The 17685-nt window shown below is 40.2% G+C and overlaps 1 protein-coding gene across 1 annotated transcript in view; it reads left to right on the top strand.

The window, feature by feature from the left end:
* Positions 1-17685, top strand: part of LOC137154171 (collagen alpha-1(XXVIII) chain-like) — a 60647-nt gene that overhangs the window by 20514 nt on the left and 22448 nt on the right. Inside the window, exons 13-20 of the mRNA XM_067549871.1 lie at positions 1909-1977; positions 4330-4398; positions 7187-7255; positions 7733-7801; positions 7885-7953; positions 11826-11894; positions 13084-13155; positions 16636-16704. Of these exons, the coding sequence (XP_067405972.1) occupies positions 1909-1977; positions 4330-4398; positions 7187-7255; positions 7733-7801; positions 7885-7953; positions 11826-11894; positions 13084-13155; positions 16636-16704 (555 nt within the window). The remainder of the gene's footprint in view (positions 1-1908; positions 1978-4329; positions 4399-7186; positions 7256-7732; positions 7802-7884; positions 7954-11825; positions 11895-13083; positions 13156-16635; positions 16705-17685) is intronic.

The raw sequence follows: 17685 nt of genomic DNA, 5'->3' as shown, positions 1-17685 counted from the left end.
GGACAAGAAGCAATGGGCTTAAATTGCAGCACAGGTGGTTTAGGTTGGATATTAGGAAAAACTTCCAAACTGTCAGAGTATTTAAGCACTGGAATAAATTGCCTAGGGAGGTTGTGGAATCTCCATCATGGAGATTTTTCAGAGCAGGTTAGACAAACACCTGTCAGGGATGGTCTAGATAATTCTTGGTCTGCCAAAAGTGCAGGGGACTGAACTAGATAACTTTGCAAGGTCCTTTCAAGTCCTACGATTCTATGATTTCTTTCTAGAACAAACAGTCACTCAGCTGCTGAAACTCTGCTGAGTTAAGGTTCAGAAGAATTCTCTATTCAGTCATTTTATCAATGAGCGGTCATCAAAATTCATAATTTAAAAATATTAATATGAAACAGACTTACCAAAAACTCAGTGCATGCTGTCTTATGTGTCATACATGTAGGTATGAATCATGGTCCATGTTTAATTTCAAGCTTCAGTTTCAAAACCATGTTTGAAAACAGTTTATTTTAGAAAAAAAGTTTTTCCTTATATAAAAGAAAAGTAATGCTGTGGCAGATATTGTAATCACATGCAATATCTCTGGGGAACATATTGTATTAAGTCTATGACTAGTTTATGTATGATTGTGTTCTACTCCATGGGCAAGTGTTACCACAGCTCCTACAGGTACTAAAAAAAAATCAATGAGAAGTTTAATTTCAATGTTTCACCTTAATCACAAGTGTAGAGAGGTATCACCTTCTGGAGTGGTTTGCATATACTGATTCAGGCTGGGTTTTCCAAAGATTAGGAGACAAAGAAAGGATGTTTGATATAAAAGGATGAGCTTGAACTGGCACAGGGCCTTCGTTCTGATCCAGCAAAGAGACAGGGCCTACGGTCCAAGGACCCCAACCCTTGCAGAAGGGTTGGAAAGACTGAACTACCAGGGTCCCAAAAGGGTGATGGGTGACCTCTGGTAAGCTTTTTGCATGCGTATAAGAACTTTTATATGTTCTCTCTAACAATTTTACCTTAAGAATAAAGGTGCTAGCTGAGAAAGCAATGTATGGTAACTTGTAACTGCTGGCAATACACTGTTCATAGCTCTCAAAGAGAAAGCAAAGCCCAGGCGCTGGCCTTTACGCAGGTGGGGCTAATGCAGTGTGAGGCAGCGAGTTGTGCAGTCTTAAAATGCTAGTCAGGAGGGAGAGAGACATGGGTCTCCACACTAGAGAGGTGACTGCTGGGAGCTGAACCTTAAATTGGTGTCCTCAAGGGACCCAGAGAGAGAGAGAGAATACAGATGCAATTACTCTGAAACCATGACAAATACCATCTACAGTCTTTGGCCTTTTGAAGGCAGCCAGTTACGTTCAACGATGATGGTGGTGTTTGTGATGTGCACATCTGTCAGGAGGAGATGGAATGAGACAACCAACTTAATTAACATTCACTGAATAAGAATTAGGTTATATATTTATTTGATGATTTATATGCAAAAAGAACACAATTTATCTTAAGGTTACATTTAAAAATGATGGATAGATATTACAAGCACGTTGCTGACATAAGTAGCATGTGTTAGAGGTGGTTATAAACATCAGAATAAGTTGTGATGGATGGTTCTAAAACATGGTTTTAAGCAACCTATTGATGTGTTGGATTCCATATGTGATGTAGCAGCAAAGCTGCTCCATAATCTCTGTTGCAGCTTTCCGTTCATTCCCCCATGCCATGAAATTGCACCAGTTCCACTGTCTTCTGCATCTCATGTGCTGGTAGGGAGGTGAGGAGATTAAGATTTGCCCCACTATTATTATATTCAATAGATTAAACCCCCAAACAAAGGATCCCTGATATAAAAGTGTTTATATATTGTGCAAATATATTTTAAAAGCTTGTTTTTTAATGTGTCTTTCTTTGAAGGGTGATATTGGCTTGACAGGACGACCAGGCCCTGTTGGCCCTCCTGGAGCTGGTGAGCCAGGGCTACCGGTATGTTCTGTGTTATAAGGGCTGAGAGAGGGAATGCCTCTGAAGGCCCATGTTAACAAGTACTTGCATGCTAAATTATGCTCACTCTTTTAACCTTTAGTCTAGTTCTCTCTGTTATACATGTGAAATTCTTTATGACTTTCATCTCCCTCAGTTGTTTGAAGATGGTCTCCCATTCCTTATCTTAAACTGTGGCTCTTCTCCCTGAAGTAACTCTGAAAAAAATGGCACCTTCTTACTCAAAATAAATGAAATAAATCTGCTCCTGCATGCATTCAAAGCCACATCTGCTGACTTAAGGTTTTACTGCTTTTCACTCCTCTTAGTACTATGGAGCAAACACAGCTGAGAGAGGGAGTTGGTTTCTTTTCCTTCTTGTGAATCATAAGCCTAATTCTTTGTTACATTCCAAATAAGTGCACCTGTGCAATCCCCATAAAGGCATTCAGGTTGCATAGGTGTCCCTAAAAATCATAATTTTATCAGCAAACCCCCCCCCCTTTTTTTTTTTTTTAAACTGATGATGAAGAAGAAAAGAACCCAGTGTGATTCGGTTTGTAAGGTTGTCAATGAGGAATCCTGCCCCTTTCTCCCTCCCGCCGCATATCTTTTTACTTGTAAATTGAGCGTACTTGAGGCAAACCTGAGGCCCACTTCACCATTTTTAGAGTCACTTCTCAACGTAGAACCAGATTCAGAGTCCAGTACAATCCTTTTTCCAAAATCAGTGTGGTTTCTGGGCCAAATTTTCTTCAGTTCAATGAGGTTGCACTACTGTAGCCAAGAGGAGAATGTAGTCTAGGATGATTCTGAAGTAGCTTTCCCTTCCCCCTCATACCCCTAGAACTGGCAGAGATTTATAACAATCATTTCATTCAGCATTTTCCCTTTAAAAAAAAAAAGATGTATTTGATGAGAAATAGACTGACCTCAGCCCAGCTTGAAAAGAAATTCATGCAGAAGGATGAGCATTTCTTTCTGAAGGGTTCTGAATCCACAGGGTAAACACCTTTACTAATTATACCACTAGTGAAAGTCACTCAGTAAAGGTGTGAAGGTTCATTGCTTGTGCTAGTTACCCATACTGCAGGTAGCTACACAGGAAATAGCAGCCTCTGTGGAGGCTCTACATCCTCTGTCCCAGGCATGTGGATGAGAAGAGGTGGGAAATGGACAAAGACTTGGCTGTGCCCCCATATGCCAACCACCATAGCTGCACCAGGAGATGTACACTCTACTAAGTATAAGACTGAATCAGGGTATCCCCTAGTGCAGAAAAGGGGACTTGAAAGCAGATTATGGCAACAATGCATTGACCTATACATGCAGCTCAGGTCAAAGCAATAATAGAACTCCATTCAATATTAGTCTCAGAGCCGGATTCTGCAGCAGCTCCATGCTCAAAGTAGTCAGTGGGAATATCAGCCTGGAGGGGCAGCAGAATCTATACCCTCAATCTTCCAAAGATTCCGCCTTTCTTTTGCACTTCCTACTTGCTTTACAATCATTTAACAATAAACTGTCTCCAGCCCTCTATAAATGAACTGTAAACTCTTCTGGCAAATCAGATTTCTGGTTACATTTTTTTTTCTGGTTTCCAAAAAATTACAAAAGTGAAAAATACAACTGTTTGAAAGGGAGTTTCCTTTTTATTGTTAGATTTTCTTCCCCTAAATATTAAGGATAGTTCTGAAGAAGTACTCAGGACCCTCTCCAACCACAGTTAGCATCTATGGATTCTACTCCAATGAAGTATTAAAATCTGTCATTCTGTGCCTGCCACTTTCCCAGGGATAAGGTTGAGAGGCAGACAGATCCAGGGAGCTAGTGGGTAATAGGTCTAATATATACAGGTTCTGGATATGTCTTTAACACTGATCTTAGCCCACTCATATTTGCAGACCATCCTCCCACCAGCAAGTATGCAATTGTTTTGCTCATACCATGGAGTCATAGCTCTCTACACAATCTTCTTCCACATTATTGTGTGGGGCCTTTAATTTAGTTCTCTGCACAGTATATTATGCTCAAACAATAAGCATTAAAAATAATTTCCAAAATGAACCAAAGGATGGGGAGGAAAGAATTAAGAAGATGAGTAAAGAGAAGGAATTTTCAATGACTCATATGTAAACCACTAAGGTAATCCTGTATAACATGCTATAGCTGCAGGCCAGAATGCTCTCTGTGTTGATTTATTGTGACTATCACATTACTGTATTATTTTTAAACAGGTTATAACTATGCACCAAATTCAAAGAGGTGTTTCAAGACCAACAACAAGACATATCGCTCTACCATCAGTTTGAATAGTTGATGTTTTTTTAGGCTGTTTTATATTTATTTAAACAGGGACCTCACGGACCACAAGGGATTCAAGGAGAAAGAGGTTCACCAGGTGAAGGGCTTCCAGGACCAAAGGTACTGTAACAGATAGTAGATAAGGCCCAATCCTGATCCCATTTAAACCAGTGACACCGGTGACCCACTTTCTATTTATTTCAATGCATACAAAACCAGACCTATGGTGAAAAGTTTAGCTAGTCAAATTAGTTGGCAAACTAATACTCTGGGAACAAATAGGCCTCTCAGTTAAATTAGTACAAATTCACTGAAGCCAGTGGCTCAGAATGTGATCTCTAGTCAGAGATAGCCTTTGAGGCCTCCATAGCCTGTGACCTCTTCCCCCTGCTTTGGGGGACCTAAAAAAATTTAAAGAATTGGAGCTTTAATTTTAAAATAGCCTCTAGCACTTTACCTTGGAAGATAGTTTTCAAAACTATCTAATCTAATGTAATCCCTAAGGTGAAGACTCGTCACTGATTTTTCCTAAATCTTTATACACAGTCCCCTTTACCATCATCCAGTGCTGGCATTTAGGGTTATGAAAATCTTGGCCATAGGTCCCTGAGTTTGGGGAGAACCCCAAGTCAGCTGAGAGTAATACATCCCAAGCTACTGTTGTTGGCATTAAGATATTGTAGTTCATTGATGAGGGGACAGCATTAGAAACATTGACAGCTCTCTTCCAGATGTTGGCCTGAAGCTGAGCCAACTCCTGGGTTAAGAAGCCAGTGTGATCTTTGGCTACAACAACAGACATGAGGACACACAACAGTCTGGAAATGGGACTCACGAGGGACTTCTGCATTCTAGTCCCTGCCCTGAAACTGACTCCCTCTGTGGTGTCTATGTAACTTTCTGCTTTATTATCCTCATTTTACAAATGGAGAATGATTCTTAAATACCTCCCAGGGAAATTAATGATTATGCAATTCTTATGTGTAAATGCTCTACAAGTGCTAAAAGTCACCAGAAATCATATACAACTTTCCAGTGGTTGGAGACCTCATGACACCCAAACCTCCAGTGTAGTTGAACAATTGTCCTTTGCAGAACTTTTAAGGAAATGTTGACAGCCATGCATAGGCCTATCATAAGCAGCTGCGTGCCTCTGGAGTGCCCACAGAGGGTCTAAAGAGTTACCCTGTCCCATACTTTGTTTTAATGTGAAATGAGTCAGTTAAGGTTGAGGTATAGTCCAAAGAACTAACTCTTCCCAAAAGCCCCATGGTGATCCTGGGCATAATTAGGTGATCCTGATTGTCAGGCAGTTATGTTTGGGGAAGCGGTGAAAAAATCATTTTACAGGTATGGCCCCAAATGCTAACATTGGTTTTCCCTCAACTCCAACTCTCTTGCATTTTATTTAGCCCAGTACTGCAAGAGCTCGGTTTGATTTTGGCTGTTGCTATCGGAATAATCATTTTTACTTAAATTCATTGCAATTTCTGATATATATATATATATATATATATATATATATTTTAGGAGGAACTATATAAGTTCTCTGATGTTGTTAATGTTGATCGCTTACATTTACATAGAAAAGATTAAAATGTTTTGAAGAAAACACACAGAAATCACTCCACCACCACTGAAATACAGCCACTATTTAACAGTGCCCAGCAACACTACACAGCAGATTAAGGAAGTGAAGAATGCATTATCTAACTGAAGCTACAGAGGGAATTTAGATAAGCAGAATGAATGTATTTTAACCAAACTGGAATTTGGCCAGGACAACAAGGTTAGCAGCACTCCTGTGCCTACAAAAATACACTATATTTTACTGCCAATTTGAAATAAAGCCAAACATGTATCAACAGATTCTATATTATTGTATAGTCTCCTATCCTTTTGTGCACTGTTGCCAAGTATGTCGGGTCTCTGACATTAAATCATGTATTTTAGAAGCAGATTTGTAAATCTAAAACAAACTATACAGTTGCTTTTTCGAAGAAGCAAAGAAAGCTTGTTTGTTAAAAGAATTCATTCAGAAGGAAAATGTGTGCAGATGTCCTACAGTAGTAGGAGTAAGGAATGTTATTTTACATAGGAAATTTCAAAAAAGTAAGAAGGAAACCCTAAAATGAGGAATTTGATTATTGGGGGAAGATCTTTAGCTCCATTATCTTCACTGGACCTCAGTCGGTGCAAACCATCATAGTTCCACTGAGTGCTGCTCCTATATGCTTTATTAATAGAAATACAAGTAAGGTCAATCTTTTTCTCCATATTAACTTGCATTTTCCTTAATAGCTTCTTGTGTAGTTAAATGTTCTTTAAAAAATTCCTTTTGTGTATGAAACCCTTTTTCATGCATACCCCTTGTCTATTCCTAATCAACTCCCATTTTCATCACCAATGCTTGGCTGCCATACTGAGAAAACCATTTGCTACTCTTAAATTATATTGAAACAATGATCCGTGTGGACTCAGTGCTGAAATCCTTATTCAGGCAAACCAATGAGGGTCAAAGTCTGCTTACTTTGTTTCACCGAGACTACTCACATAAGTAAATGAGCAGAATTCAGCCTTGAGCAGGTCATGAGGCTCAGCCCTGCTGACATTTATATCTATAGACATGTTGCCACGGATTTGAATGGAAGCAGGATAGAGCTTGAAATGGAAGGAAGGGTAAAAAGAAGTTTGTTCAATTCTCTTTTGTGATCAGTCTCAAACCGAAGAGTGTACTCGTCCGAAAAGACCTCTTTGGTACACCAGGAAACAAAAGAAATTCAATCACTGCCTTCTCATTCTTGTTTTGATTTCCATTATTATACTATAATAATCTTGGTTATTATGCTGAAGAGAGTAAATAATTATGGATTTCCGAAGTTAATATCATGTAATCTTTTTCATATAGGGAGACCGTGGTTTTGATGGTCCAAAAGGACCTCGTGGCCAGCCAGGCATTGGCATGAAAGGTGAAAAGGTGAGCAGTAAATATGTCAGAGGGTTAACAAATTAAAAAGGCATCTGAATGCAGTGGGGGTTGATATTACCTACAAAAGATGTAATGAAGCAAAATAAAGAATTGGGTATCTACAATAGGATCCACACAATACTGTATGTTGTGGTGAGATTTATAGCCAATAAACTGCCCCAACCTATTTTAACATCTCTCCATAGTAAAATGTGAGATGGAACAAAACGTGATTGATTCTGTGGGAAAGCTAAGATCTGGAATAGAGAAAAAAGGGACTAACCATTGTTTGCAGCAGCTGAACCAGCATGTGCTAAGATGTATAAATGGATGCTTTAGAGCGTGTAGGGTCAGAGCATCAGCTAGCGTATACTGAAGTAGCTCCATTGAGTTCAGAGGAGCTGTGCCAGTGTACACCAGCTGAGAATCTGATCCAAATTGTTTCCATATCTTTACACTGTTAAGCAATTGTACTTTGTCCAACAGGGTGAAATTGGCCCACCTGGTTTACCTGGGCCTATTGGGTTATCTGGCATTGGGATTCAAGGAGAAAAGGTGGGGTTTTAATTTTAAAAGTATTTCTGTAATATTGGGGGAATATTTTATACTTTTAAAGATTAATTTCAAAATCTTTTCAGGGGGTAGAAGGCCCAAAAGGACCACCTGGTCCAAGAGGGCCACCTGGACAAGGGCTACCTGGGTCAAAGGTAAGGAAATTCACTGATGTAAGAGCTACCGTGGAAATTTCTGGTTTTAGCATTAAATGTCACATATAAGAAATGGTTTAATTTCGTGGTGATTCTTATTAAAGTATTGAAGGTAAATAGGAACATTGATTCAGCTACAATAAGTTATTACTTTTCTGTATTAGTATTATTATAGTAAATTTGGGCCCTTAACCCATTGCAAGGCCTTGCTAAACCCACACAACTGCTATCTGCTTACCTTCTTTCTATGTCCTGCTGCTATCAAGAAACCTTTTGGGACTCTATATTCCAGACACGAAACCAGGCTCCTGTTCACATAACAGGATTCTCTGCTCCATATTTGTGCTTTCTTACATAGGCTGCAGGTTCTTTTGATCTCTTCCCATCTTTCCAGAAGAATTGTTTATGATTGACTGAACATCACATCAGACCTAACACAACAACATCCTTCTTCCTCACTGCATTGTGCCCCTTCCACAGCAGCATGTCATTGTCTTACAGACTGCCTTCTGTTCTGGTTGCATGTGCTGGTTGCCTCTCTCTGTATTTCACCTCATGTTCTGCATTTAGAAATGTTAGAAATCAGCACAAGGTTTAATTAGGATCATATCCTTGGGTGTCAAAACTGAAGTCCAGAAGTATTCACCCAAGAGATGGAATTGCTGGTGAAAGAAGTCACCATGAAAGTATTTGGGACAGGAGATTTAAAGGGGCTTTCTGAAAATAAATATGGATAATGGGCAAAAAATATGGACCTGTAAAGGAGTTAACTCACCGAAGGAGCATCTTCTCATGGTCAGGTGTGGCATAGTGGCTGTATTCCCATATGGAACCCCTACCAATGGTCACTCCATCTCTGCAGTGGTCTCTTCTTGCAACTTGGCCCTCTGGCCAGGTCACATTTTAGTCCACCCCTTCTGGGGTAAGAGTCCAACCTAGCTATATTCCAGTGACTTTACAATAGATCTTCCATCTGTCTCTGGGCTCTGTGGTCCTTATGCCCCTTACTTTAGGGGGTTTCACCCAACATTGTTTGATAGCTGATAGAGGGAAAGTGTGGGTTCCTCTACTCTGGGTTCCAGCCCATGGACCCTATGGTTGTCATCCAGGGGCAGTGGGCATAATAGGCTAGGGGAGGTGCCACTGACCCACTGCTAGACACCTGGGCTGTGGTGGCCCCACCTCTTCCCATCCCTGCTCTGCCCCTTCCCCAAGGTGCCCACCGCTGCTCCTCTTCTCCACCCCCCTCCCTCAGGAGAAACCCCGCACTGTGTCCCTCTGGTGGTGGTGGGGCTGAGCAGGGGAGGGGGTGAGGTATTGGGTGGACAGGAGTGGAGTGTGGGCAGGACTGCAGGCAGAAGAGGTGGGACAGGGAGCTAGCCTCCCTCAGGGGAAGCGTCACCTGCTGCCCATGCTGTCTGCCAAGGTCTACTCCTTCAGTCTCCTTGCTGCCTCCCTGGATTGCACCCTACCTCTTCTATCCCCCAGAGAGTGACTACAGACTTTCTTCTTCTGCTTGTATTTTATGGGGCAACAGACTCACTTACTGAGTCTATGACCACCAAGCACTGGACACCATAGGTTAATTCATGAATTAAGTCTTTCACCTTTCTCAGCTTTCTAAAAGAATTGCAATATTGTTTTTTATGGGGACCCATTTTCCAGATGTTCTTAGTAGGTGTTGCAATGAAAATTTTAATACTTTAAGGTCCCTAAGTTTTTCCTATAAATATCCCTTTTCGATGGTACACTCTATACTCGTACAGGAGATGATCAACAGTTTCCTGGACCTTACACATCCAACATAATCCATCTTTAGGTTTGCTTTTAATAAACAAATTACTATTAACTAGTCATTGTGGCTTAAAAATTCTAAATAGACCCACTTCACACTCTCTCTCTCTCTCTAGGCCTTGAAGTATATCAGCATTTTCAACTTTGGACATATTTCATGGAATCTTTTTCCCTTAGTTTCTTTTGTCCATGTTTCCTCTCAACTCATTTTTAATTAGATTTCTAAACTCCAGTTTACTTAAATGGATCTTTAAATCAGTTTGTTCATGTCTGACACCATTTTTTGCCACTTTGTCTGCCAGCTCATTGCTGCCCATCCCTACATACCCCGAGATCCATGCTATCATTATACTTACTGTGGCAATTCTCTTAACAGCGATATTTCATTAAGTATATAATTGCTGCTATCCCCAGTAGTCCAGATAAGGAATCAGACAGGATGACCATGGCGACTGGACACACCTTTACACCCAGTTTAATGCCAGCATTATTCCTGCCTGTTTGGCTGTCAAAACAGCTACAAAATTTGATAGCCTTACAGCTTTTTTGATTCCAGGCAAAGGACTGCAGAATGCTGGCCCCACTCTTCCTGTTCTTACATCTTTGGAGCCATTGGTATACATTTGGCAGTAGCATCCCTACTTATCACTCAAACCATATTGATTTGCTATATCTTGCACATTTAACACTCCTTTTCCTCTTAATTTTATTATACAATTCCATATCTATCTTAAGGAGGTATAATTTTCCAATTATAATGCATTTTCCTAAAGCTATAGATTTTAACCTCTTTTAGATCTTTTTTTTTTTTTTTTTTGCCCTAAAAAACAGATCATTTGTCCATGCTTTGATCCTACTTACATGAGGCATTTTGAATTTTTGCCCTATACATCAACCACTTAATTACCAGCATTCATCATATATGCTTACTATTTTCATCCTTTCCATTTCTAGTGACTTTAGCCAAAAAGGTTAAGTCCAAAAGCTTCATTCTTAAAGTAAGGCATTTCACACACAGCTATCTTCAGTACATGCAGCAGTATTGTGATGAAGGCACCACATGCAATTTGCAACACCAGAGCTTGGATTGAGTCAAGCTCTCTCAAATTGTTTTTGATGCCAAACTGAAATTGGCACCTATACTCAATGATTAGTCTTACTAGCATTCTGAATAGCATCATCAGTTTTATTATCTGCACCATAGGGAGTTCCAGAAATACTTCTAAGTAATTTGATTCTGGCTTTGATTCAGGGCCAGTGTGCGGTACTCAACCCATCACAGGGTCCCAATTCTGAATCCTTTCACATCATTAGGAGTCTGATATGAGTATAACAGAATTAGTAATCTCTGTCAGATAAATAAAAGTAACTAGGGAACAGCAGAGAGCTCCTCACACATTTGGAATGATTAATAGAGATATACAGTAGAACCTCAGAGTTACAAACACCTCGGGAATGGAGGTTGTTCATAACTCTGAAATGTTAGTAACTCTGAATAAAACACTACGGTTGTTCTTTCAAAAGTTTACAACTGAACATTGACTTAATACAGCTTTGAAATTTTACCATGCAGAAGAAAAATGCTATTTCCCTTTTTTTTTTTAGTAGTTTTTTTAATACAGTACTGTATTTGCCTTTTTGGTCTCTGCTACTCCGATTTGCATACTTCCAGTTCCAAATGAGGCATGTGGTTGACTGGTCCATTGATAACTCTGGTGTTCATAACTCTGAGATTTTACCGTACTCTACTCATGATTTAAGTGACAGAAGAGTAAAGTGTATTTGAAAGTCAGATGTGCCGTCAAAATGTCTGCTACATTGGAGTAAACCATTCATGGAGGCATATTATTCATAGATTTACAGCATTCATCAATTCCCATCACAAGTTTCCCAAGAGAGCACAAAGTAGACAATGCACTAGAAAATCTAACCCATTAGGTCAACATTTTAAAAAGTTAGGACTTCAGATAGAACATTCAACTTAATAAAAATGCATTTTCTGTAAATGTAAGCTGCCAAGAAAATGTATTCTTATCTTTCTGGTGTTAAAAGCTCTCCAAAAACATTTTCTATTTAAGGGTGAACAAGGCTTGCCAGGAGAAACTGGAGCTCCAGGAGAAAGAGGCCTTGGGGAACCTGGTTCAAAGGTAGGGTGTTAATAGACAACTCTTTTCTTGGACTTGAAATTGTACTTCTAAACTACTTAGGCACTTTTGAAAATCCCACCTTTAGGCACATGGACTTAAGAGCTAAACTTTAAGCTCCTATTTTTGAAAACTTTGGCCACTAACTTTTAACAGCATCCAAAAATTTATGTTTTAAAATGTTATTAGCACTATACGCCAGTAGCCAAATTTAGTAGGGTTGAAACAATCCAGATGCCTAGCCAATACTTAGACTTCAGTGGTGCTTAGGCCTCATTCAGCCTGGCTGCACAACCACCATGCACAAGAGTAAGGGGCATAGGAGCTTCCTTAGTTCCCTGCACAGGCTATCCACATCAACAGAACCTGAGCAGTTGGGGGAGAGCAGTTGCCATGGGCGGTTACTCCCCTCCTCGGAAAAGTGGGCACAGAGTAAGCTAGAACTTGGGTTCTGCTCCCAGTTCACCAGCCAGTACATCCAAGGGCTGGCACAACTTCCTTCCTCTGGTGACACACAGGGGAAGCAGCAACCAGATTGTAACTGTCAGTGTAAAACAGAGAGATCAAAAATCAGTCACTGATGGACAGAGTAATACAAAATACATAGCTAGACCAGCTTGCTGGTTTTTAAGAACAAAAACCATTTACAAATGTTTATCAGAATCCAAAATTACCACATTAAATCTGAATCCTGCTGTATCAGCTCAGATCCTTAGCAGGTGTAAATTGGCCTAGTTCTACTGACTCAGTGGAATTATGCTGATTTATATTAGCTGAAATTTGGGCTCATTATTTCATATTCAGCTCAACTCTAATATTTACTTAAAATACTGGCACTTTTATTAGTTAAAATGATAGGATAGTGACTTTTAAATAAAAGTAAATTGAACATAATTATGGAGACTTAATAATTAAGTAACATTCATTACATAGTTAATCCTTAATATGACGTATGCTCTTAATAATCAGCCAGTACATTATTTCCTAGTCCTTCCTTCCATGTCTAGAATTCAGAAGACCGCTGTGTACAGAATGACTGCAAAGTTAGATCTCATAAATAAAGGTGTTTCTTACAAAAAAATTAGGAGCCTTTTTTAAAAAAAAGTTTCCCTGGGTATGAGAGAGATAATGGTGCTATAGTTACATTTAAAATATGGACATGTTTTTATTTTTCCTCTATTATTTATTTCAGGGTGAACCAGGTTCTTCAGGACTGGCGGGTCTGCCTAGTCTTCCAGGGGAAGATGGAGCTCCGGGACAAAAGGTTGGTTTGTTTATGCCCAATCTTCCTCCTCCTTCCTCACTTCACATACTGCCTGCCCCATCTCTCATACTGATACTCTGGTCCAGCAGACAGCCTTCCCTGGAGTCTGGGAGAAAGGGATTGACACTGATGAGGAAGGGATGAGCACTTTCCTCATGGAGAAAAGGAGATCCATGTATAGAGATGACCTTACATACTCCCTCTTTCTGATTCAGCCCTCCCTCCAGGTCACTATATAGTCCTCCCCTTCTGGCGTATCAAAGTCCCACTGGACCAATTGTCCATATACCATCCCAGGCATCCTCCATGCCAATTCCAAGTCCATGCCGCTTTCCCAGTGGCTGGTACAGGAACATGGGCCCTCCCACTACGCAAGGTTTCAGCCTAGCACCCCTATGCAGCCAGTCTGCTCAGTCCTAGACCCTGTTATTTCCCTGGACCACTCCCAACCTAGACTTACTCGAGCCTTTCTTACCCCAAACCTTCTGGGTTGACCCTCTTTTCAGGGCCCATCTTCCAGGGCTTACACTCCCTCCTGGGTTTCCTCTTTTCCAGAGAGTGACTGCAGACCATCTCTCTGCAGACTCTTTTCCTTTTTCCTCTTTTTTATGGCAAAGTAGATTCAACTGAGTAGTTTATAGCTATCACCAACTGTAATTCCTCATTACTTAGCATTTTATATTCTCTTTCTGCCGTGTCTTTCAGGTAATGTAACCATACCTTTTAATACCCCATTTCCCCAAAGATAATTTGTGTTACCTTAAAATGTTGAAATTCCTTAGAAAGCTTTTCCTTTATAAAAAAAATCAAAGTCCTTATATAGCTATAAAAAGTTATCAATTGTTTCTTTCACCTTACAGAGTCCATATAGTCCATCTTTGGGTCTATTTATTAAAAAAATAGATCTGTTTAAGCCATAATGGCCAGTTAGTGCTCTAAACAAAAACACTTCATTAGTGCTATACCTGCCTTGAAGTATGTCATTAACCTCAACTGTAGCAGGCCCCTTCTGCCACAAACTTCCTGGCTTTATAAAAGCTCAACTTGCCCATGCCCAGCGGGCTTCATCATCAGCCTTTACCAGCCACTGGCTCTCCCCCAGGTGCAGTTTATATAGTTAATGGGTCCCTTCTGAGCCACCTTCACCTCTTCAGGGCTAGTGTGAGGTGAACACCCCATCACAGGTCCACAATTATTAACAGGGTTTCCCCATGTGGCCAGTGATATCAGAGTTTGATAGGAGTATAAATGAGGGTGAACTAGAAACCTTGGTCAGTGCCTTTTATCTTTCTCAAAAATAAATAAATATTTGGTTCAAAACTCTCAGTCCAAAAGTATTATCTTCAGGGAAATCTTTCACAGGAATACATTCAGCCATTTTTGAGTTACCTGATGTCAGAGGACCAGGTCAAAGGCAGTCAGACCTACTGGTCAGAGCAGGAGTCAAGCCTAGTGGTCAGAGTCAAAATGCCAGGAAGCCCAGCTGGAGGTCAGAACTGTGTTACCTGGAGTCAGGGAAAGCAGGAAAATGGCTGGTTCCAAAGCAGGAGTAAGGCTGGGACAGGACTGGAACTAGGCCAGGTGCAGAGCAGGGTCTAGGCTGGAGCAGGACTAGGAATTAGGTGAGCACAGGAAGGAAGAGAACCTATGGGCATGTGTGTCAAGCAGCCAGTGCTCTGCTGTTGCTGCTGGTCTTATAAATCAGGCTGCTAATCCTGCAGCCAACAGGGACTGCGATTAATTAGGCAGTTCCAGGGCAATGCAGCTGAACCTATTAGTTTCCTAGTAGTGAAGTTAGCAAGGGAGAGTGCCAGTATTCTTCATGGCCCTGAACGGTTATTGGCTGAAGGTTGCGGAGTGAAGAGAAGTGGGCCAAAGTGGGAAGTTGTCCCCAGATTTGGCAGGTATCTCGCATGCACACTAGGTGATAGGCCCCACTCAGGTCTAGTTTTGTGAAAATTTGATTGGAGTGCAGTTGATCTAAGAGTTTGTGGATGACAGAGAGCAGATATCTGTTCTGAATAGTTACCTTGTTGAGTGACTATTCAGAACACAGATTCCAATAATCTATATATAATTATATTATATAATTATATATATAATATATAATCAAGGCAGGGCCTCAAGGGGCTCTCCTTCTTAACAAAGAAGATTGGGACCTCCGCCACAGATATGGATGGATGGATAAACCTCTTTTGTAGGTTTTCTTGCAGGCAGGTGTGAAGAACCTGGAGTTCTGGTTCAGAGAGGCATAAATATGACTGAATGGAACCTTGGCTCCAAGCTGAAGGTCCATCAGGCACTCATAAATCCATTGTGATCCCTTTATCAGTGTTTCCTTTGTCAAATAGGTGCACTTTGGTTTCTCTATAATACAGCAACATGTTATGACTTTCAAGTACCTTATTTTTACTTAGCTGGATAAAGAGTCCATGCCCCTGAGAGATGTAGCTATGCCAACCTAACCTCTTGTGTAGACAGCGCTAGATCAACAGAAGAATTCTTCTATCCACCTAACTACTGCCTCTTGGGAAGGTGAATTACTTACACCAACAGGAAAACCCCTCCAGTCAACATAGGTGGTGTCTACACTGAAGTGCGACAGTGGCACTGCCGAAGCATTTTCAGTGTAGATATACCATAAGACATTTTGATGCACTCCTTACTCTAGCTCAGTGTTTCTCAATTGATGTTCCGTGGAACCCTGGGGTTCCGCGGGAACACTGTTAGGGTTCCGCGAGCAGCTGTTCTCCGCGCCGCCGAAAAAGGGAAGATGTCCCGGTTTTTTCGGCGGAAGATATTGAGTGTAAGTGTAATTTAATTTATATTTAATAGAGAAATGCTGACCTAGTTGTTTGTATATAATTTGCTTATTTCGACATTTTTTTTGGCCCCATATGTAAAAATACTGTTAAGAGTTTGGGGGGTTCCGCAATTATTTATCGAGTTCAAAAGGGTTCCGTGGCCAAATTTAATTGAGAAACACTGCTCTAGCTATTACAGCTCAGGGAAGGTACTGTATGTTATGCACAGGGCCACCTAGTGGCAAAACGTTATAATACAGTTTTGCATGCCCCCTATGCTTAAAAATAATGTACTGAGCAAGTGTGATCATCACTTATCTCCAGAAACATGTCACCTTGTGCTTCCCTGCAAGAGTCCATATATGAGGCAGTCTGAACACCTGAGATCCCATTAAAGTAAATGGGAGTTTTGCTATTGACTTCAGAGGGGCCAGGATTCTTCCTGCTCCTTCTGAGCTGAAGTTTATTCAAACTAATTCAGAGTTTATTGTATAACAATTTTATATTCAAACTCTGAGGCATCTCTTACTCAAAGAAAGCAATGCAGGACTTGCTTCCTGGGTATATAATTTCTGTGATTAAAGAGAGGACTTCTGTCTCCAACCTTACAACTTACTAATAAAACTAATTAAAAATAGAACTAAATTCAAGTGCTGATTTGTTTTTTTCATTACAGGGGGAGCCAGGACTACCTGGCTTTCGAGGTCCTGAGGGTGCCCCAGGGATTGGAATACAGGGTGAGAAGGTAAGAATTCCTTATGAAAATTGGAGTTAGTGAAAACAATGCTCAGGGAATAGATTTGTCACAATTGTCCCTAACTTGGTGGACTATAAATAAATCCAATGAAAAAAAAGCACACCATGTGTTTTTATGAATGATGTTATGAAACTGTTTGGTTTCAGTCTCAGCCCAATTAAAAAAAATTAGTGAAACCAATAAAAGACAATTAAAGACAAGTTTTCATTCGGAGCTGAGAAGCCCAACAATCCAGTAGCAATACAATACACTGCTAGAGACTACAGGCTCTAATCCTGCAGATCCTCAGACATGTGAGCCCTTAATCAGATTGCTAATCATCTGAGTAAGGATCACTCAAATAAATGTTTGCATGATTGGTTGCAGGAGGATGAAATGCCTCTGGATACCTGAAAAAATGGTGTTGATAGTGTCTGGATGGACTGACATCCGGTCCTCTTTTCATAGATTTAGGGTCACTAACAACAAGTTTTAAGGCTCAGGGAAAGTGAAGACTGGAAATTACAGCATCTAAGACGAGTCCAAAAGATTTCCTCTCTAGGAAATATATTTAGGTGATATCCTACAGGGTAAAAAGACAGTTATGGCTGGGGTTGGGAACCTAACTGAGTGTTTCCAGACTTTCAAATGTTTAAGTTTTCTGAACTACTATCTCGTGTGTATTTTTGTTATAACTATGTTCTAATATGTATTAATAGCTATCCCTTTACAACCTACACTGTATCTTAGCATTCTTCTGTTTAGAAGTATATAAACAGATGAATCAGGGTGTGTGTTTTGGCTTATTGATTTTTCCTGACAGATAAAAAGATCCTGTTATATGTATAGAGTATTTATCTTTTAGTAAAAAAATGGCTCTCCAGTTATTACTTTTTTTTATTAAAATTATTTCATGTAAATAATTTCACTATTTGATTTCACTCAGTAACCTGGACTTTGCTGATGCAAGCAAATTCCTTTTGGGTCTGA

Source organism: Emydura macquarii, unplaced genomic scaffold, assembly GCF_026122565.2.
Source record: "Emydura macquarii macquarii isolate MOO-44397 ecotype Brisbane River unplaced genomic scaffold, CSIRO-AGI_Emac_v2 contig_1253, whole genome shotgun sequence".
NCBI lineage: Eukaryota > Metazoa > Chordata > Testudines > Chelidae > Emydura > Emydura macquarii.
This window is presented reverse-complemented; position numbering and strand designations above follow the sequence as displayed.